Here is a 16,222-nt window from a genome sequence, read left to right as displayed (position 1 = left end):
TTGAATTTTCACTTGAAGTGACTTCAGGCCACAGTAGAAACTTTCTTTTGGGCTGATTGGTGTGGTATGTCAGCAAAATGGAAAATGTGAGGAGTTCCGCATAAGCCAGGTCAGCTTGAAACTTATCATATACCACATCATATCTGATATATGTTTACTATGTTAGTAACACTGATGTTACTAATTCCTTTATGGATGTTTCTGTGTAATACATTGTTATTACAGGTTAGAACTCTGTGCTAGAGTGTGTCAGAGAGCCAGTGCTCTCTAACAGACATGAAGTTGCAGATACCTCATTTGTATTTCCCACAGATAGCATGCAAATCTGGATCTCTTAAGTCTTCTGTTCTTAATTTAGTAAGGGAAACTCGTATTAAAGGTGTATACTATCAGGAATTAGGCTAATTCAGATGCAGACTAGTTAAGTATGCTTATGGTTATATCCATCTTACTGAATCTACTTATGCTAGGAATAAAGTATGTCTATGTACCTTAATGAACTGGGGCTTCCTTGAACGAATAAGAGGTTTCCAAGGCTTAACAGACTAACTTGCTTTAGCTCTTCCCAAACTTTCTTCCTGATTTGCTTTATTCACTTATCTTCAAATTCAAATACTGTTGGCCAACTCTTTCAGGGAGAGCCCGTTTCTGCATAGGTTTCTGATAAATGCACACACTCAAGTACCAGAAATAACTTTGATTTTGCTCTACAGTGTGTAAATCTATTGCTTTTCAGAATTCTCTTAATCTTCACTCTGATAAAGGAAGCCTGTGAGAATAGTTAAATTAGCAGACTACATAGATCAGGACTGCTGATTTACAAAAGCTGTTTCTATCTTCTAACTGTTTGCCTGAGATCTCATTTTCTTGTTCTCTTTCCCAGTGGAAAAACTGCACTTCTGACAGGAGTGTTCATGAAACTACTCTGAGAAGTGAAGCATGTGAGCCAAAATAGTTATACTTGCATGTTGTTTTCTACAGCTTGAAGTTGTAGCTGAGGTGTATTCTGAGAGCAGTGCAAGGAATATCACACTGATTCCTTTACGAACTTGAATGTAAACAGAGATGTCCGAGGTGAGGGATGCTCGTTGGTCACTCTAGGTTTTAATGCATCTTCCCCCTCCCCCCAAAGTTACCCAAGCAGTGGGGAATTTCTGTAATCGTTAATTGTATTTATACTTTGGCTGTGTCACATACAAAGCTCCCTAAAACTGTGTGTGTTTTAGTAATCTTTGGACAAACAGATCAGCAGAAGTCTCTAATGTGGCCATCACCTCTGTTTTCAGAGGCTGTGCATTGGTCACTTGCTATCAACATTAAAATACTCATAATTTATTTCCACATTAGCTACCTAGTATAAAATTCTAGCTCGAGCATGCCTGAGGTCTTTCTAACACTGCATTTTGGGCTTTTAGGGGATTTCACACTCAGGCGTTATAAATTACACTGCATGGCCTTTTTACTGCAGGAAGTGAGGCCTAGTGCAAGTAATGAGAGAGGAACTGAAAACGAAAGCTCTGAGCGGGAAGGAGCGACCAGATTTTGGAGAATGATGTTTAGGTCTGTTGCCGTGTTCGCTAATGTTTGCTCTACCCGGTTCGCTACAGCAGAAATCATAGTATTGGAATGCATGTGCTGGGGTAAGGTGGTGCCCTTTTAATCTTCAGCATCCCTGGGACTTGCTGTATTCTCCAGCAGAAATTGGAATTGCACTGTAGCTGAAGTCAGGTGGGAAATGGGGAACAGCAGACTAATGTGACACGGGAGCAGGTTCCCCTGAAAGGATGTGACATCTCCATCCTTGGAGATTTTCAAGATTTGGCTAGACTATGACTGTGTCGCCAAACATGACCTGATCTCGTGTTTGTGGTGATCCTGCTCCGAGTGGGAGGTTGAACTGGACAGCCTCTGTAAGTCCCTTCCAGCTGTTGCTTCCGTGGTTCTCAGTGCTTGAAGATCTATTACACCAGGTTTTGCAGTTCCACCTTCCCTGGCTCTTTGCTTTGCCTAGTCTGCATATCACTTGTAAATACTAGATTGCAGTACTTTCAACATGCCATAGGTGGGTGGGTTTTTTAATCAACATCATGCTGACCTTTTATTCTTCAAGCTGCTTTTCTATTTGTATGCCTCTCATGCAAAATCTATAAAGGCAGTATAGATGCACAGGCACCTAATAAGAGCAACAGGTTCCTCTTTCATGTTCTGTGTCGCTGGATCCATGTCTGAGACTTCTGCTCAGAACGATGAAAGTGGGAAGAAGATGCCGGTGGCTTCCTGCACGTAAAGATAAGAGTTGTGTTTGTGGGCCACGCAGTGCTCAGAGTTGTAAGTGGAAGGAGTGCCATGCATATGGAATCCATACTGCACCCTGTGCTCCCCAGGCTGTGCTAGATCAAGCAAAGCAGCATGTGCTTTCCGAAAACCAGCACCAAGCTTCTTTTGCCAAGGCCTGGCTCAGCCTCTGTGAAGGTAAGGTTCTGCGTGGAGGCAGCGTGTGTTTTCTGACCTTGAATCCTAATGCAGAGGGAAGAAGGGGTCTGAAGCGGGGCTGCCGTGCTGTCCTCACCTGCACTTCTCTCCTGTAGCTTTGCCAGTATATGTTTTAAACAGTTTTGGAGACTTAATAAAGAAGCTTCTGTTCTTTGCCACTGGTGAAGAAATACAAATGTTTTTACAAGTTAGGGTAGCAGAGTGTTTTACTGCTCTCTGCCTAGCAGAGCAGGTACGGTTATGTCTGGCAGCTGAAGACCTGCTATAGATTATTTTTATATTCTGTCACCATGTAGCATTTCTGGCATCTCCAGGCTCTTGAGTGTTAGTAAGGCACTTACTGGCCTTCTTAGCAGAATGTGTTTTGTTGCTTGTTTTGAAAAAGACTCAAAGGCAACTTTCTCCAGTGGGTTTACTGTTGCCAAATGAATGAAACATTTTTCAATAAAGTATGTCAACTGCAAATGTCCATAAGTTGGTTACTGGAAGTGAAATTTGAGTATATTTGAAAACCTGGCAGAAAGAATAAATAAAACCTCCCGTCTTGGTGTTTTGAGAACCATGGCAAATCGGCAGACTAATCTGAGTTTTGTTAGAGATTGCCCTGTGTGTGTGAGTATTAATGTATACATCTGGTTTATTTCCAAGTGGTTTCTGAGCAATCCAAGTTCAGTTGGTGTTTAGTTATTGATTGTATTCACCTTACAAGCTCTCTGTGAATCCAGAGTCTATATCATGAGCATAATCATGTAAACTAAGCTTTCAGCAAACTGTCATTTCAGTCTGAAAGGTTAGATAAATTAAAACTTCATAAAATCACTTTCTTCATGCAGAAAAAAAATCTGAGGTATAAACCTGATCAAACTCAGGTTTATGTCTCAACTCCGGAACTTACGAGTTTTATGAAAATATCAGCATATGCCTCAGAACATATTATAAATGCTCATATTGCTTCCATTTGACCTGCCAACTTAAAAACCATTTTAAGAGTTGGATTTGGGGCTGCTTTTTTTTTTTTTTTCTTTAAGACATTTATAGATCTGCCCAAATATTTTTTGCTGCTTTGCGTCTAGCAATCTTGAGGTCATACAGAGCCGTTTAGAGACTGTGCCCATAGTTACTCTTTCTGGTTTCTGTTTAGAGAAAGCAATTTGTAAACAGTTGGATAGTTTGTTTTTCTAACGTCGTAAATATGTGAGTTTTGACCCACTGTTGGGACTTGAGGGTTAGGCTTGACTGCGGTAAAGTTCAGATCTGCTTCTGAGTATGACCAGGATTGCTCTGTGCTTAATGTCAGACTTTGAAGGATGTTGATGTTTCAGCAAGGGGAGACATGCAGAAATCATAAGAGATACACAGAGGGAAATGGATGGGGCGGGGGAGGGATAAGAAACCCTTTTAAATGAAGGGGAGGAAGAGATGAGGACTCCTGTGAATGGTGGTGCTAACAGGGCTAGCAGTGCCAGCAGTGCAGTGCGGCTGCTGTGGCAGGGTTTTTTCCCTTCTTGTTTGTGACCCAAGCAGGATTTTAGAGGATGTGCCATCAAATGGTTTCTCTGTGTAATCCTGAGAGCAGGAGAAAGCTGGGAAGGTGCAGTGCAGCTCGAGAGGTGCTTTACTGTGCCCTGCAGTGAAGCTGTAAGCAGGGAGATGGAGCTTGGTATCTTGGACACGCTGGTGCGTGGGGGTGAGAGGGGAGGGTGGGTGGGAATCCAGGCGGAATAGCAGACACAGGAACGGGGGGAAAAAAAATAACATCAACGAACTTAGATCTCTTTATGCTTTCTTATGATTAGGAGTCCATGATTACTGACATCCTTGTGTTGTCGTACCATTTAATATTTGTGCGCGTTTTTGTTAGTAAACACGGTGCCTACCGCATTCAATCCCAAACCCGTTCTCGTGAGCTGCAGCCCGTGGAGCCGGCAACCAAGGGCGAGCTTTGTGCCGTGGGGGGGATGCCCGTCACCCCAGGCCCACCAAAACGGAGGGGAGATGTCCAGGAGGGCTGGGCGGTGTTTCCCTGCTCGAATTCCAGTGCTGCCATCCGGGCACTGCACCGGGGCGGCAGCGTGTTGCGGGGGGGGGGGGGGGGGGGCGGGGGGGCTCGTTTCGTCCTCATCTCAAGAAGCTTGAGCCTCAAATAGCTCCCTCGTGTGTGGGTGTGGGAGGGGGTTGATGCTGAGGTGCCGGGCTTTGGGGTCTCGGCTCTTCTCATGAAACCGGGGCGGCAGCGCGGCCGCCGTTTTCGCAGGGAGAGGCGGGCAGCGGGACGGCGCCGTTTCCCACCCACCCACCCCCCCCCCCCCCCCCCGCTTCCCGGAGGGGACGAGGACGTGGTTCCGTGCCGACACGCGTGGGGGGGGGGGGGCGGCGACGGGGGTGTGCGTGCGCGTGGGGGATGCTTCGTGGGGCGCTTTGTCTGCCTGCACCGGGAAGGACCGCGTAAGCGCTGGGGCCGGCGGACCCCCCCCCACACCCCCGCCACGGGGCGAGCGGCTCTTTGTGTGGGGGCGCGGGGCGGAGCGGGCCCCCGCCCCCCCCACCTCTTTTTTTTTTTTTTTTTTTTTTTTTTTTCCCCCCCCCCTCTCTTCTCTCCCGGTGGCAGCGGGGCGGCCGAGGCGCGGAGTCGGCCGGTTGCCATGGTGAGGGGCGGTCACGTGGGGCGGCGGCGGCGGGGCTGACGTGCGCGCGGCGGGGCGGGGCGGCGCGGGGCGGCGCGGAGAGTCGCGGGTGCCGCCGCCACCTTCCGCGCAGCAGCAGCAGCAGCAGCAGCAGCAGCAGCAGCGCGGGGCTCTGCGGAGCCGCGGCAGCGCCAATGCCCGGGCCGACCCAAGCCCTGTCCCCAAATGGCGAGAACAATAACGACATCATCCAGGATAACGGGACCATCATCCCCTTCAGGAAGCACACGGTGCGGGGGGAGCGCTCCTACAGGTACGGCGGAGGCGGCGGCGGGGGGGAGGGGGGGGATGGTTGCATAAAGCAGGCGGGCTGCAGCTTTATGCAACACACACGCACCCCAAAATACACGCACACACACCCCAGCCCCGGCGGGCGGAGGGGGGGCTGCGGCGGCGCTCGCATTGTCCGACTGGAAAGCGTTCGGTGAATAGGCGGGATGTCTGCGGGGGGGCTCGCCGCTCCCGGGCGGGCGGAAGGTGGTTAAAAAATAATAATGATAAAAAATAAAATAATAATAATAAAAACCAAACCAACCAACCAAACAAACAAAAATAACAAACCGAAAGGAAAAAGCGGGGCGGGGGTGGGAGGGAAGGAAGGGGAGAACGAGCCCCGCGCAGGCAGCCAGCTCCCGCTGGAAAGAGCCGCAGCACCTCGCTGCGGATCTGGGAGGCGGCGCCCGGGGGTGGCGGGGCGCGGGCGGCCCCTGTACCCCCCCCCCCACTACCCCCCCCCCGTACTGCACCGGGCGCTGCCCCGCGGGGCGACGGCGGGACCGGCGGCCCCCTCCCCCAGCACAGCGGGGTGGGGGGTGACAGCGACACCCCCCCCGCTCATTGGGGCGGGGGTGACAACCCCCCTCTGCTCCGGTGCTTGCGCGGAGAGGGGGGGGGGGGGTACGGGACGGCTCCATCTGCCCCCGCGGCGGGCGAAGCCAGCCCCATTTTGTATTTATTTAACGTTTTTCATTTGGGGAGGGGGGGACACCCTCGCGTCCTTTGTCGCAGTTGTAGGCATTTTTGATGAATCGCTTGGCATGCGCTGCTGGCAGCGCTTCTGCATTTACATCTCTGACAATATGTTCCGGCAGATAAGCTCATTAAAATTGTTTGCATTGTTTGATAAGGGTCGCGGCGCAGCCCGGAACGCAACTGGTTTTATGTGCTCCTTGCTGCCGACTCGAAGGGTGATAATACGGCCAGTAGCTCCCCTTATGTTAATATACAGTTATTTTAAATACTGCCTGGATGACAGCAAGCAGTGCCTCTGCAGAGAACACGCCCCTTAAAGCTCATTTTCAAACAGCAGGAAATGATGCTGCTTTCAAATATCTGACTAAAGTGGCGAGTTGTATGCTCGATTAGATGAAAACAAATGTGGATGACTTGGCTTGTTTGTCTGAAGAAAATTACAGTATTTTTTCTTCTGACGGGGAATAGCAGAGCTGCTACCAGCATAGCTGACCATGAATACCCTTAACAGTGAATCTCATTGTTGATCCCACGCTGACGGGTGATCGTAAAATGCGCAAGAGGTCCAAGTGTGTGATTTGTTTGAATACCTCAAAATTTAGTCTGTCTCTCTCTCTGAATCTATTGGTACTTTCTGTAATGAAGCCTCGATGCATACATTTAGAACAAAGTAGCAAAATTGCTTTTGTAAAGACCTATTTCTACTTGCAGAAAGATTGGAGCTCTCGCTTCTTGTATCTAAATTTCAGCTGAGCAGTACAAGATTCTGTTGTAGAAGAAAGCTCTATTTCTATCGTACACCTAAGCAGAAATGTGAAATAGATTTGAAATGAATTATCATTCCTCTATCTTTAGTTATCCTGACATGTGTCAATAGGTGCTATCACTGACTGCTTTCTCACTGTTCTCCTTCAGAAGGGTTCTTTGGAAAACCTATGTTGAATGGGGTTCTTCATTATCCTTTTGGTTTGCATGTAATTTTATGCAGCCGTCAACAAATAAGTTTTCTTGTCCTTCTGCCTGTCATATCATACATTGAACTACGTGTTAGACATTTTGTGAGGTTGCTGTGTTAAGCACATGATGACGGAAATAATTATACCACTTGCCCAATTTTCCAGAAAATAACTGAGAAGTTATTCTGTGACTGAAGAGCCTTTCATCCAGAGGAGTATTCCTTAGTCTTGTCGAGATTTGTATCCATATCTAGAGCAATATACAGGAATGCAGAACTACTAATGCTAATGTTGGATGCTTTTTTGAGGCAATAAATAAATAATTCAGTTCAGTATATTTCAGAAATAAAACTTGAACATACAAATAAAAATTTCCACTGGGGAATCCTATTTAGGTTCTCTCTGTCTTGTGGAAACCTACTTTGTCATGGCACCCACATCTGTTGATTTTTTTTTTTTTTTTTTATTCCCCCCCACCACCTTTTGCCAAGGGGGAGAATGATACTTAATTTGTTTCCATCTGTAGCTCTAAGTACTTTGTGAAGTAAATAAGCATAACAGAAAGGAAACTTTAAAGTAAATACATGAAGGCTGTGGTGAAACTTCTTGATATTGGAAAATTGGAGCAGGACAGGCTTTTAACTTCCATGAAAACTTTTAGTAACTAGACTAGTTTGGTTCTTGCTAAGATTGAGTTGCAGCAGAAGATGACTAAATATAACAGATTAATACCATCAGTACCATGCCTACTGCCACGCTGGACTGTTGGTGCCGTGCTGACTTTGAAGCAGACTTATGGAGCAGCCTGTACAACTTCACCATATGACACATCAAGTTGCTATGCCTCTGATTGTCAGGCTGGTTTGTTCCATCTGTATCGAGAAATATGGAATAAATATGTCATTAAACACAGCCTGGAGCATGACATCAGATCATGCAAGTGTACACGTCTAGAAGTACATACTTTACTCACAATACACCTCTGCGTACTGCAGTTTTGCTCTTAAGTTAAACTCCATCTACCATGGGTATAGAGGTTCAGTATTTGCCTTTCACTTCTCCCTCCTGTGATATCAGAAATGCTTTCTCATTTTACTTCTTTTAGCAGGCTCTGTTTCATAAATATTTTAAACTAGTTGATCAGAAAAAAAATCATGTTTCCGAGTTTAGGTATTTTCAGACCTAAAAAAAAAAACCAAAAACAAAACAAAACAAAAAAAAAAAAAAACCCAAACAAAACAACCAAAACCAAACCTTTACTCTTTCAAATACCAGCTCCTACAAAAGATTTGACATTCAACTCCTGAAGCAGATTTAAAGAGAGCTGAAGTTTAGCTGACACTGAAGGAGTTGCCCTAAGTTATTCATGGAGTTGAGGGTGCAGGAGGGAATTGAACCTATACCACGAGTCCCAACCATGTGCTCTGTATGCAAAGCCACAAATAGTTTTCCCAAGTCTTCCAAAGGACATATTATATTTTGCAGACTGGGACATACAGGCCTGAGGTGTTAAGTTTCTCATCCAGCTTTACTTAGCTGGTAAATGGAAACCAGGCACTTTGGCATAAAATTTAGTCACAGGGAGATGTTACCTTTCAGAGTAAATAACTGCAATCAATCTGTATTTCTCTAGTGAAGTGCTGTTTCAGGTGTTCCACATCAGAAGACTGACTTCAAAATTTGATTGGAAAGGAGGTGTTGTTTTGTTGGCCCAAAATAGATTTGGGCTTATTTCTGAGAACGGCATTACATTTAATTATAGTTTTACTTGTATGTTCAAAGATGACTGAAAAAATTCAATGAGAAACCAAATCAGCAGCTGTGTGGAGAATTTTTTTTTTTTTAAACAGGGCATGTATGCAGTGCTTTATTGCCAGTATCTAGGCATCTCATGTGGTTAATCAGCTCACCATATTTTTAAAAGCTGTCTGTACAAAGAGTTCGAACGTTTCCGGATTTGAATGGCATACCTAGCCTAAACCACTCCCGTCTAAAAGGGACAAACTGTTGTACCCTCCTTTGCAGGATACCACGCCTAACTTTTGGTTTATCTACGTGCTGCTAGAAAAATGGTTTTCTGGTCCTTCGTACACTGGCTATATTTAGTTTTATACCCAGAACTTTCACAAAGTGGGAGGAAGGGGGCTAACTTCCTGATTATTTTTCTTCAAACCACTAAGCTAAAAGAAACTAAACCAAAAAACCCTCTTTCCTATCTATGAATGCGTACGTTTCTAATGATATCTTGTTTAAATATTTGTTTGTCCTAAGTGTCGTCTTCCTTTTAGAAATCATTGTTTAAGCCACTGATGTGCGATGCTGCTGTGCATAATAATAAATAAAAGCTGGACGGAAGCGGCGATTTCCTCACCCGCCGCTGAAATAAACCGTGTTGCGCCATGTATCTGGCAGTGTCTTACTGCAGTGCAAGCTGATATCTTCCAGGATGAAAGTTCAGATTTACGTTATAGCAAAATCTGGTTTGGCCTTTGCCTTCCCAACTCCCGATGAATTGCCGGACGCAAGCTGGCCCCGCGGGGCAGAGAGCATCCTTCCCTCCGCGGGACCTGCCGCTGTCTCTGGCGGCTCCGCGCCTTCCACCTATGTGCAGCTTTACTCGGGGTACAAAGGGAAACTTACTGCTTCGCCTTATGCTGGGCAGAAGGCATTGCTTGCTCTGAAATTAGGTTCCTTTGAATATGGTAAGCAGGGAATTCCACTGAAGTAAAAAAAAAAAACCAAACAATTATGTTGATAAAATTGATATATTAAGGCCCAAACTTGATGAGGACTGGGGAGACGATACAGAGTGAAAGCACTGAGTTGTCTTCTTGCTTCGTAGTACTGACAGGGATGTCTTTTCATGCTAATAGATATACTGGTAACTGAAACATTATTTTCAAAGGCGGTTGCTCTTGGCCTAACTGCTCCTATTGCAGGTTATGAGAATTTTGCCCTAGATTTCTCTGGAAGAAGAAAGGCAGTAATAACCATTTGCTTGCTTGTTTTTTTTTTTTTTTGTTTTTTTTTTTTTAAAAAAAAGACACAACAAAAAACCCAAACAAACATAAAACACACCCCATAAATTTGGCTTGAGCTTTTCTTAAAGCGTATTTGTGATAACCCCCTTGTCTGTCGAGCATCTGGATTGCAACAGGATAGGTACTAGCTATCCAAGAGAAGACCATCCTGATGACTTACAGCTAGCAGCTACTAGCCAGCATAAGAGGTACCATGCAGAAATCTTTCCTTGGTTCCTGTGAGCTTCGGTACCCTCTATATTCTCTTCTTTCACTTTCATAAAGCTGGCTTTCTGTTGCTGCTGCTGCTCTTCTTTAATCTTTCTTCTTTAATCTTGTTTTCCGATTAGGGAGTACTCTGCCTAGGGAGAGCTGTTTGGGTGAGTACCTTCTGCTGGGCAGGTCCAGCTCTCAAAAAGTATAGGATGAAACTGTCTGAAGATAACTGGGAATCACGTGTGAGTGCATGTACATGTCTCGGAGTGTTATGAGGATGACTTTGCTCAATACTGCATTGGTTAATTTGAAGCCTGGATAGTCCGTGCCTGTGTTATTGGGCTACCTCTCTTGACCTGGATTTAGATCTTCCTTGACGGAAATAACTTCTCAGTGTTTTGGGAGTTGAGGATATTTTTTTTTTAAATCAGGGGCTAAGAGACAGATAGCTTTATGGGGGTGGTGGGGAAGAAAACAACACTCCACAGACAACCCGGTTTCTGTGAGGAAATGAAAGTAACTTTCAGCATCATCTTCTCAGCTTGCAGCCAGGCACTCACCAACAAGGTCTGAGCACACCTAATTTGCACCCAGCCTCCGTGGGTTTCGGAAACATCCTGTAGGTGGGATGCTACATTCTGGTTTTTGTTGCGTGGTGTGGGTTTTTTTAAGCTACCTTGTTGAGCTGCATAGCAACAGCAGTATGTTTCTGGCATACTAACAAAAAAAGGAGCAAGTTTAGGATATGTGAGAACTGAACCTGATGCTGTCACTTTTAGAAAGAGACATTTTGGCTTCTGCCTAGTTTCTTCCATCTAGCCTCCTTGGAAAACAGGCACTGAAAAATATGCTGCATTGTGAAAGAAAGGTGATTTGGAGGTGGGGCTGTGGACCAAGAAAGCCTGATTAAAGCTACTTATTTACATTTTTCCTTTGCTGCACAAGTGGCTAGTTTGAGGGAGATACAGCTACCTCATGAGAAGCAGACTGGACCACAGGAATGTTCACCCAGGTGGCATGCCTGGACTAACCTTTTGAGATATAAAACTTGTTTTGGGAGGCAGTAAGAAAAAATAAGTGTAGTAGGTCTGCATTGCAAGCTTTGGCATCTGAACGAGTGACTTTTTAGAACTGTCTTCAGAGGTTTTGCTTTTGGAGCTGGGGGGGGGAGAGTTTAGTTTAATTTGTCAGTCTTTTCTCCTTCCTCATGCCCAAAGCTAATTATAGCAAAGGCTTGGTAAGGAAGAAGATAAATCGTGTGCCAGCTTTTCATTTTGGAGATGCAACGTTCAGCCTTTGTTTGATAATTGAAAACGAGTGGTCTCACCACATCTGTTCTCAATCATGCAAACCACGGAGCGGGATGGCACGAAGGCTGCGGCGCAGAGTAAGCGCGGCGGCGGCGGCGGCTCGCTCCACGCCGGGACAGCGTTCGGGTCCTCGCGTCCTCCTCGCTCCCCGAATCCTGACCTCCAGCATGCAGCACCCATCGCTTGCTTCCACGAGCGGTGCTGGGGAATGTAAATGGAAAACATCCGTGTTTCTTCTGCGGATGGTGTGAGCTGAGCGCTGTGTGGCTGTTTGGATCTTGCTCAGATCTCTGCTGTCTGACTCACCGATAAAGCATCTTCTTCATATTGTTTCATTATAATTAGGTGGGAGGAGAAAGGGAATATCAGCTATAAAAGTTTACTGAATGTGCATTTAACTGTTGGGGTTTTAAAAGCGGTGTTTTTTTTATTTTTAACGCAGTTCTACTGCCTTCATGCTATCACATATTTAATCCAAAATTAAAACCTTGCCTGTGATATTTTGACAGGAGTTTTTCTAGTTTTTTTGGAGGTATACTAAGTTATTAAATATTCAATATAGAAGGCTCTCTATACCGAAAGCACACCGATTAAATGACCCAGCTTAATCATTCATAAATTATTTATTTTTTCCCACAGAGCTCCATGCTTAGTAAAGGGTGTTTTTGTGTTAAATCTACTTTTTTTTTTTTTTTTTTTTGCTATGCTATCCAAACAGGAAATGTAAACATTCATCAGTGAGTTGAGACTTAAGGATGTAGCTTCCATAGGAAATCCTACAACTGTGCCACATCATTCTGCCAGGAAAGGAATATGCCATGCAGGTCGGGGTCTTGATCTTCTGGCCTTGAGTACTTCTGGCCTCCATTGGCTTACTCGTGTTGACTGGGTGAGGGAAGGGGTGTAAAATGCGGGTGAGGTGATGGAATACGGAGCCTGTGAATCTGGGTCCTGCATGGGCGGAGGGGCAAGGACAGAAATATCGGTGTGAGCTCATGTGAATTTAAACAGAAACTTAGTGGCCTGGAACAATGTTTAAACAAGCTAGACAAACTGAAAAATTCTCAGTTTGTATTTTGGGACCTCTTCTGTGTAAAATGGGCCCTTCTCCAGTATGGCAGTTGACAGAGTAAAGGAGTAGCTTATTTTGCTGTAATGATATAGTGTAAAGCAGTGCTGTGTGTTCTGTTTTTTCATATGGTTCCGTGTATTGCTTCAGAAGTTTAATTTTCAATATTATGTTTCTTGGCAACTTGGAACCCTGAGAGCTAGTTAGTGAGATCCGTGGACTTCAGTTTTACCTTTTGGGAGTAACTCAAGTGAATATTCCCCCTACAGCACGGTTCCTTAGTACTGTACAGATTTCCTACCCAAGCAGCTGTAATTATTCAGAGATGTACATGAATGCAAATTCTTGCCTGTCACTCTGGAATGTAGTGTTGATGTTCAGAAGGGCTTGCTGGCAATATGTATTAAACAATTTGGGGGGGAATGAAAATTAATTTTAGGCAAATTTTACATGGTTGTTATGCCTCACTACATAAGGTTAATCTCTGTGGAGCTAGTCCAATAATATCATGAATAGGAAGCACTGAAATATTTGAAGTAGAATATGCATTTGCTTTACTTATGGATTCAGTGTTATACAAATCACAGCTTATTAAAATTACTATAGAATCTGTAAGTAATTGTTTGTATGGAAGGACATAACCCAGTGACATGGAAGTCCCATGGGAGCTTTCTTATATAGAAAGACTATGGTGTGTAGGAGTGCTGAGAACATGGAGGCACTGAAATGATAATAGGTTGGGTAGAAGGGATATATTTTCCTAAAAGGACAGCATTCACATGTAAATAGCCATTCTGTTGGAAGCCTTGTTGTGCAGAATGGCATTGATTGTATTTTACTGAATTATTGTTTGGGATCCGTATCACTCATTTGCCCATATTCATGTTTCAGAGTTATGCAAGATGTAGATTCTGAATCCGGATCTGAAAACAGCATTTTCAGTCAAGACATTTCATGTTGTGCCAGTTGTCAGACTCAAGGAGGCATAAGGAATATTTTCTTTTTCCCCCCCTTAAGCTATATTTCTGCCTGCAGAAGTTTGTCTCTCCAGTGTACATTTCTCATCTTTGGTCCCCAAGTGTGAAATGAGTTTCACAGCAATGGGGATGCTGTAGGACTGCCTTGTCTCTTAAGCAGATCTATTTTTCATATGGTGAGGGGGTGTTTTTCCACTACCACCTTAAGCCCCCCCCTTTAATTGTTCCTGAAGTGCTACACAGTATGGGCCTGGTGATGCTGGTGAACAAGATGAACATGAGTCAGCAGCTCACTCTTGCAGGGAAGAAGGCCAAGCCCACGCTGGGCTGCATTAGCAGGCATGTAGCCAGCAGCTCCGGGGAAGTGATTATTCCCCTCTGGTGCTTCTGAGACCACATCTCACATACTGTGTCTGAATTTGGCCTCTCCGATTTGAGAAAGACAGTGACATACTGAAGTGAGTGGGGCCGAGGGCCACCGGGATGGTCAGTGGGGTGGAACATGTGAGCTGGGTTTGGTCAGCCTGGAGAAGAGAGAGCTTGGGAGAGGGGAAGATCTCGCTGCAGTTTTCAGCTGTCTGATAGGGGGGGGCTGTGGAGAAGATGGATCCATTTCTACTCTGAGGCACACAGGGAGAGGATGAGAGGCAATGGCAGTCAGCAGCTGCAACAGTAGAAACGGTTTTAGATATTAGCAGAAATATTTTCACAGTGGGGATGGTTAAACACTGGGAGAGGTTACTCGGAGAGTCTGCTGAGTATCTGTCCTTAGAGAGACCTGAAACTCAGCTAGATGGGACCATCAGCAGCCTTCTCTTGCTGGCTCTGCTGTGAGTGGAGGTTGGAGCAGGTATCTCTGGAGTTCCCCACCTACCTGAGTCACTTCACAATCCTATTCTGTAGGTCTAATAGGCATAAACAGCCTTTGAGTTCAAAACGCAGCACACAAAAAAATGATAAAATCAGGCGCTTTAAAAGAGAAAAGCATATGCAGCAACACTGAGAGGGTTGAAGAAACTAAATATTCACATTGCAACATGTTAATATTAATTACATACCTTGCAATGAAAAATTATGTCTTGAAGTTAAAATCTGATCAATCACTCCCTCTGCTTTTAAGGAATTGTATATTTTTTTTCATGCAGAAGATACTAACATTATTGATAAGTTTAATCTGCAGAAAATGTTTAACTATGAGCACAGCTCTTAAACTGTGTCAGATGTGTGCTTAGTCTGACATGCTTTTACAGGGAGTGGTGCAGAACTGTCTTGTCGCATGACCTACAGCAACATTGAGAGGGCTGAAGAAACTAAATATTCTCATTGCAACACAGCTTATTACCTTCTTAGCTGCACTTATATGTAGTCAAAGGTAATTCAAGCAATAAACTTTTTTTTTTGGGGCCTTGTTTATTGTGGGAGTTGAACTTGGTAATGTCACTGTTCACCAGCTGGAAGCAATACACTTCAGGAATTGACCTCAAGATATTCCATGAAAGGAGGCCAAATCCTATTAAACAGTACATCTATGCTTCTCTTAGCTTAAGGTACAAGGCTTTACTGGGGCTTGTAGATAAAGACTTGTAACTGCCAGTAATTCTGTACTTACAGTTGCATCAACGTAGTAAGCACCATCTAAAGAACATTGTTTGGGAAAACAAAGCTTTGAGGATTTCCCACTTTAGATAAGCAGGAGATGTTACAAGCTAAAATCTGAAAGAAAACACTGACTTCGCAGACTTTCAAAGACCAACATGGTTGAAGAAATCAGGTTTGGGGAAGCTTTACGTGATGCTGGAAATTTCAGCAGTTGCATTGGTAGTGCAACAATGGTAAAGTAAGTTTGTGGTTACTGGCACACAGCAAGAATAATAGATTACCTAAATCACAGATGGTTAGCTAGCATGTTCCTAAAGGGCAATTTACTCATTGAAGGATTAGTGAATTCTAGTTTCAGTTGTTTCAAAATTAATTTAGTAGTTAAGCAATTGTACATAGAAGTTCAGCCCTGTTCTAGATAGTCATTGACAGGATTAATTCTTAAGTGCAAGTCTTTTACTGGTAATATTTGGAGCACCAGAATAATTGCAGAGTATTGTCTTGCCTCTTATAGTATTAACTCATGAGACTGGAAGAGGCCAAGTTACTTTGGTATCCAAACTCAAAATTAAGTGTCGTGGCTGGTCGTGTTAACACTTGAAATCTGTATAATATTAATATTGATTTGTAGGGAGTTTGTACAAGCTGAAGACAGGGCTATTTTTTGGGGCTTATTCCAATAACATTGGAAATGTCAGAACTCTGAATTTTTTTTTTTTTTCATTATTATTTTTAGTCTAGCTTTCACCAGTGATGGAGAGAGAAGTGGGAGAGAGGTTGAACGCAGAGCCTAGTAAAAAGCTCCATAGTGTTGGCCCAGTGGTCTGCAGAGAACCATTTACACATGGCTCGAGTTGCAGATGTCTCCTAGAGCTTGATCCTAGCAACCTGCCTGCTGAGTGCCCTGCATACCCAGCAGAAAGCCT

At 44.4% G+C, this 16,222-nt stretch overlaps 1 protein-coding gene across 2 annotated transcripts in view; it reads left to right on the top strand.

The window, feature by feature from the left end:
- The window catches only part of MAPRE2 (microtubule associated protein RP/EB family member 2), a 92,326-nt gene that overhangs the window by 27,280 nt on the left and 48,824 nt on the right, over positions 1-16,222 (top strand). The window contains exon 1 of one of the 2 annotated variants that reach the window (XM_042797852.1): positions 5,192-5,430. The exons of the other annotated variant lie outside the window; for it this stretch is intronic. Within the exon in view, the coding sequence (XP_042653786.1) occupies positions 5,312-5,430 (119 nt within the window). The 5' untranslated portion in view covers positions 5,192-5,311. Of the gene's footprint in view, positions 1-5,191; positions 5,431-16,222 lie in introns of those variants that run through there. 2 annotated transcript variants of the gene reach the window in all.

Source organism: Tyto alba, unplaced genomic scaffold (genome assembly GCF_018691265.1).
Source record: "Tyto alba isolate M040663 unplaced genomic scaffold, T.alba_DEE_v4.0 Super-Scaffold_27, whole genome shotgun sequence".
In the NCBI taxonomy this organism is placed as follows: Eukaryota; Metazoa; Chordata; class Aves; order Strigiformes; family Tytonidae; genus Tyto; species Tyto alba.
Note: the sequence above shows the minus strand (reverse complement) of the source record. Positions and strands in the feature narration are given on the sequence as shown.